Raw genomic sequence first — 6614 nt, 5'->3', positions numbered from 1 at the left:
CCCTCCTCCCCTCCGGCGCCACAATTGGCACCTTTCAGGGGGGGAGGGGGCTGCAGGTACCTGTACAGTACAGGTATCTGCACCCACCTCCGGCGTAGATTCTGCAGAAGGTACGCCCCTTTCCGAAGGTCCCCCGCTGCTTGCTGGGAAACACACGGATCCCAGAGACAGCGGGGACCATGCTTATTGCGCAGCGCGACTCGCACATGCACAGTAGGAAACCGGGAAATGAAGCCGAAAAGGCTCCACTTCCTGATTCCCATACCCAAGATGGCGGCGGCAGCACCCGAGAGACGATCGAGAGATCGGCTTCGGGTGCCGACATCGCGGGCGCGCTGGGCGGGTAAGTGTCATTATTTTAAAAGTCAGCAGCTGCAGTATTTGTAGCTGCTGGCGTTAAAAAAAAAAAAAACGGCGGACTCCCGCTTTAATGCTTGTTTTAATCCCTCTTTTTGTAAGTACCCATCTTTTTTGATGGTACTTCACTATTAGTTTTCTTTTTTACTTCTGGGTATATGTCTATCTGGCTCTAACTCTTCATTGAGGAACCCTGGATCTGCTGACCTGGCTTTCTACACACCATATGTACACACATCATCAAGCCCTAAGACCTCTAGAGTCGAAACGTGCGTCGGGCAGCTTTCTTGTACCCCACATTGCTTTTACTATTGTTTTGCCATTGTTCGTGATCACTTTTTTTTTTTTTTTTTCCCTGTGAGTGAGCACAACATGGTGCCGTGGCAGAGTCCTAGTGCAGAGAAACAGCAATATATTGCAACTGAAGTTCGGTAATACAGAACAGGCCCAGCGGTAAGCAACCCAACCGGAAACACTCACAGCATGTACCAGCGATGTGCCAGAAGAAGTAGGCCTCAGGTGTGTCAACAGCATCTGTCTCAAGGGGTGGAATGTTGCCTGGCCAGTCCATTTCCAAGGCTGGAGGCTTCCAGACAGGATGGTGTGTCCCTGCACTTTCCCTACTTCTCTGGAACCTTTCTATGACGCTAAGCACTTTCATTGTCAGACTGGTGACCTGTCCTTATAGCCACACGTGAAATGCACATCAAGCCTGGGAGCCAGGGTCTTAAATAGACTCTACCTGGCCCAATACGGCTGTCTGAGTCAGATGGAGCTCCAGCATCCAATTGGATAGCTGCTCCCTGTGAGCCAGGAAGCCATATAGGACCTAAGGCCCTTGCAATGCTGGGGTTAGTAGAGCACCACCTGCAGTAGAGAAAGCAGACTGCACCTGCCTACAATTCCCCTCACTAAATGACAGATCCTGGCACTAGGCTTCATGACATCATAACCATGTTTGGTTAAAGTCATCTACCGGGATCCCTAGTTGCCTGTTCACTTTTTCTTGTCTAAATACAGACTTTTTCCCAAAAAATTGTATGACCAGGAAACCATTTGTCAATGGCAACCTATAACATCCATGGCTCACTCACCTTTCTCGGTGAGGTGTGTTAGCATTTGAGCAATGCGTCAGCTAGCACAGAAAAAGGTTGCAGGTGGAATGCCAGACCAAGACTTAACTAAGTGGAATGTTATCGTCAATGGCTGGAGGCTTGATTGGGGGCCACACCTGATGTGTGTTGGCCAAAAATGTCTTCTACAGTGACGTTATCTTAAAGAAACCCAGAGCTTTTCTATCTGAACTATATTATTATCCAGAAGCTGAAAAGGTTTAAATTCATGAACACAAAATTGCACTCTTTATAGATCAGAGAGAGAGAGAGAGAGAGAGAGAGACAGATCTTCTGAATATCTTTCTCTCTGCCAGGATGGGAACGCTGACGGTACTCATCCTGATAACCACAGGTAAGTAGCTCACCTAAACGTCTGCACTCACCTGAGGTCTCACAGAGGGCTGCCAAATACAAAAAGCCAAACAGCGGCCCATTTAATATCTGGGAATGTTCTGTCTAAACTTTTTTTTGCTGACCGGAAGATTCCTGAGAGAATTTTAATCAGGGAGGAGCGGTGTGATTTCAGATAAAATTATTTTGCTGAAAAATTACTGATTCTGCTTTCGTTGAAGTTTTGCCGAAGTTGGAATTTGTCCCACCAAGCTGCTCAGGCAAAAGCTGGTAGAAGCAGGGGTGGACTGACCATTCGGGCACTCGGGCACTGTCGAGGGCCCCATGCCACTAATGGGCCCTATCAGGGTTGCCAGCCTCAATAAAACCAGGGACAGTATGTAAAAATCTGTGTTTCTTTTTTAAAACTCCCAAGATTATAGCTGCCCCACCTCTCCAGTACCTTTGTGTATATGTGTATTCTGTGTGTGTATACTGTGTGTGTATATTGTGTGTCTGTGTGTGTGTATACTGTATGTGTGTATGTATACTGTGTGGCCCCATAATCTATTGCCTGGGGGCCCCATAATCTCCTATTGCCCGGGGGCCCCATAATCTGCTCCTATTGCCCGGGGGCCCCATAATCCCCTATTGCCCAGGGGCCCCATAATCTTCTCCTATTGCCTGGGGGCCCCATAATCTCCAATTGTCCGGGGGCCCCATGAGTTGTCAGTCCGCCCCTGGGTAGAAGATAAGACATTCTACACCTTTATTTTATTTATTTAACAGATTTGAAGATCCAGGAGATCATTGTGAATGGAGATGAACAAAGTGATTTACCGTATATACTCGAGTATAAGCCGAGATTTTCAGCCTCTTTTTTGAGGCTGAAAGTGCCCCCCTCGGCTTATACTCGAGTCATCGCTGTCTGCCCGCTCGATCAGCGTGTCGAGCAGACAGACAGCGGCCATTCTATAATTCAAAAGCCGCGCCTCCGGCGCCGCCTTCGCCTGTGATAGGCGGAACACTGAATTTCCCAGCAGCCTGTGTTCCGCCTATCACGGACATCGTATCATCCTCGTACTACGGACGAGGATGATACGATGTTCGTGATAGGCGGAACACAGGCTGCTGGGAAATTCAGTGTTCCGCCTATCACAGGCGAAGGCGGAGGCGCGGCTTTTGAATTTTACAATGGCCGCCGAGGCGCCGACGAAGAGGGCACGGGACGGAGGCAAGGGAAGGCACGGCACGGGACGAGACGGGACGGAGGCAAGGCACGGCACGGCACGGGACGGAGGCTCGGGACACAGGTAGGCTGGACACACACACACACACACACACACACACACACACACACACACACACACACACACACACACGGATGGAGACACACACACACACAGGGATGGATGGATGGATGGAGACACACACACACAGGGATGGATGGATGGAGACACACACACACAGGGATGGATGGATGGATGGATGGAGACACACACACACAGGGATGGATGGATGGATGGATGGATGGAGACACACACACACAGGGATGGATGGATGGATGGACACACACACACACAGGGATGGATGGACGGACACACAGGGATGGACGGACACACAGGGATGGACGGACACACAGGGATGGACGGACACACACACAGGGATGGACAGGCATGTCTCACCCTCGGCTTATACACGAGTCAATAAGTTTGCCAGTTTTTTTGGGGGTAAATTGGGGGCCTCGGCTTATATTCGGGTCGGCCTATACTCGAGTATATACGGTAGCTAGATTGAATTACTATAGAGAATTACCAATTTCGCTCATGATATTTTACCAAAGTTGGAACTCTCAATTTCGTGTCTTGAGCCTCTTAGATAATACTTTCTAGAAAGTAAGATAATACTCTTTCCATTTATGTAGACTGTGCCTCTTTTTTTTTTTGTAATGTCTTTTTTTCATTGTTGTTTTGTATTTGTTTTTTTGGCATAAAGACATGTGCAGGATAGTTCAACTTCACATTTTAAATTGACTCCAATGTGTTTCGCAACAGTGAAAATTTCTGAGAAACAAGTCATTTTCACTGAACGCTAAAGCCTCGCACAAACGGGACGATTGTTGGCCAAGCGAGCGTCTGATTTTTGTCAAAAGAGGCGTGTGCCTGGATCCAGCACACAATTGTCGTGACACAAACATGAACGTAGTGACGTACAACGAGGAGTTTCAGCTCTTGAGCGCCACCCTTTGGGCCCCTTCTGCTAATTTTGTGTTTGGTGAGCATGCATGTTTGTACTTTCGACTTTTGTGTGACGGATTTGTGTACTGACCATACGAAAATCAGACACGGAGCTGTCCACCGAAAATTTACTAGCCTGTCATCCAACATTTGTTGTACCCAAAATTGAAAAACAATTGTCTAAAGGAGCGTACTAACGGCAAGAATTTAGGACAAAACTCTGTCAACAGACAATCCCCTGCCAACAATCGAACCGTGTGTACCAGGCTTAAATTACACCTCTTTAAAGGCTGCATGGGGGGATGTTAAGGCGGCGTTCCACCCACTTTTACAATCAGAAATTATTAAATAAATAATTTAATAATAATTTAATAACAATTTAAAAATAATTTAATAAATTCACAAACATATCTATTTTTACTTATTTTTTCTTACCTACCTTTTTACAAAGAATAAATTTACTACTCCTAGCCCAGCCGCAGCACAGTTTGTCAGCGAGCCCACCTCCTTCTCCGCCTCTGCCTTCTGGGACCCGTGTGTGTCCCAGAAGAGGAGGTGGCCAATCACAATGCCTACTGCATGCACAGTAGGAAACCGGCTGTGAAGCCTGAAGGCTCCATTGCCGGTTTCCCTTAGTTAGAATGGTGGCACCTGTACCCAATACTGTATGAATCTGCCTCGGGGGGGGGGGGGCAACATCCCCAGCTCCCTGAACAGGTACAGTAAGTGTCCTTATTAAAAGTCAACAGCTACAGTACTTGTAGCTGCTGACTTTTGAAAAAAAAATTGCAGCTGGAACTCTTTATATTAAAATAGGAGGAAAACTTTATAAACTTGCATAAGGTTTTATTATTTTTTTAGGGTTTCTTGGAAGAACTTTTCTGAGAAGAGATTCCATATTTTTATTCTGTCTCAGAACGTGGGATACATGTCACAGATCTGCACATTTGCTGCTGTCTCCATTCTCAAAGACCAACAGGCATGTTTGTACATGTAGTTCCATAGCTTTAAAGTGGAGCTCCACCCAAAAGGGGAGGCTCCGCTTATCTGCCCCCTTCCCTCTGCTGCCACATTTGTCACCTTTTGGGAGGAGTGGGTACCTTGTTTTGACAGGTACCCGCTCCCACTTCCGGCTGAATTTTCTGTGGCCCCTACAGCAGGGCCATTCACAAACTGAAGCATGCCTCACACATGCACAGTAGGGAAGCGGCAGTGAAGTCTTGCCTTCCCGTAGGCAAAATAGTGGCAGCAGCACCTGGGAGCTGATTGGATTAGTGGACAGGTAAGTGACCTAATATTAAAAGTCAGCTCATACAGTATTTGTAGCGGCTGACTTTTAATTTTTTTTCTAAAGGAGCCTGGAGCTCCGCTTTAACTTGCAAGGTTCTGCTTTTACCTGTTATCTCACAAGACATGTTCAAGACTGGTTTTCACCTGCTGTTGTTCCAATTATAGTTTCATAGTTAGTAAGGTTGAATAAAGACACCAGTCCATCCAGTTCAACCTGAGCAAGTGTCTACATTTGTCCCTGTATATTGCACACTCACATTGGTCCCTACCCTCAAGGAGCCCACAATCCAAGGTCCCCATTCATATACTAGGGCCAATTTTGGACAGAAGCCAATTAACCTACCTGCATGTCTTTGGATTGTGGGAGGAAACCAGAGTATCCGGGAGGAAACCCATGCAGGCACAGGGAGAACATGCAAACTCCAGGCAGGTAGCGTCATAGTTGGGATTCGAACCAGTGACCCTTCTTACTGCTAGGTGAGAATGCTAACCACTACACACCCAGTCCAACAAGGCCCTCTCCCTTTCTATTTAGGCATGGCTTATTGCCTCAGTCATTGCCTGAGCAACAGTTAGGCGAGTGCGACTTGTCATTAGACTTTGGACACATAAAGTCGCATAACAAGTCACAGCCCATTGATTTAAATGACAGCTGTTCCAATCTATGCGACTTAAAGTTGCAGCAACTTTGAAAAGGTTCCTGCACTACTTTGATGTGACTTTTGGTGCAACTTTAATCCAGAGACTGTAAAGTTGGATAAAGCTGCACTCAAAGTTGCATAAAGTTCCCACTCTAAATTGGGTGGCTTTAGGGTCGCAAAAAAAGAAACGTAGCCTTAGGCTGAGTTCAGATATGTCTGGGCACGATTTTCTTGCGATTTTAAAAATGGGTGTGGTTTTTTTCACCTGTTCAGGTGAGAATTTTTAAAGTGCATGACATTTGAATTAGGACCTTAACTGGACAGAAAATCGTACAGGACTCTTTTTAAAAATAGACCACGGCTATTCCGGACATAGAATGCTCATAGAAAGCTGGTTTGGTTCACATGTCATGAGAATTGAATGCGGTTCAAAAGGAATGAGCCTAATGCCCTGTAGATACGACCGGACTTTCTGGCAGACTAGGTCCGATGGGATCAGTCTGTCGGACAGTCCAATTGTGTGTGGGCTAATCCGATCGTTTTTCGGTAAAAAAAAAATCAGACAGACCTAGAAATAGAACATGTTTCAAATATGTCAGATGGACTCAATTCCTATCGGTGAAAACCATTCGTCTGTGTGCTGG

General features: G+C 46.5%; 1 protein-coding gene across 1 annotated transcript in view; it reads left to right on the top strand.

Annotated features, from left to right (window-relative positions):
• Positions 1–1698: 1698 nt before the first annotated feature.
• The window catches only part of LOC143923424 (serine protease 33-like), a 38790-nt gene continuing 33874 nt past the window's right edge, over positions 1699–6614 (top strand). Inside the window, exon 1 of the mRNA XM_077447083.1 lies at positions 1699–1824. Within this exon, the coding sequence (XP_077303209.1) occupies positions 1788–1824 (37 nt within the window). The 5' untranslated portion in view covers positions 1699–1787. The remainder of the gene's footprint in view (positions 1825–6614) is intronic.

Source organism: Lithobates pipiens, unplaced genomic scaffold (assembly GCF_037356315.1).
Source record: "Lithobates pipiens isolate NorthernLeopardFrog02 unplaced genomic scaffold, aLitPip1_a1.2 Scaffold_22, whole genome shotgun sequence".
Classification (NCBI taxonomy): domain Eukaryota; kingdom Metazoa; phylum Chordata; class Amphibia; order Anura; family Ranidae; genus Lithobates; species Lithobates pipiens.
The sequence above is the reverse complement of the archived record's forward strand: the minus strand, read 5'-3'. Positions and strand labels throughout refer to the sequence as shown.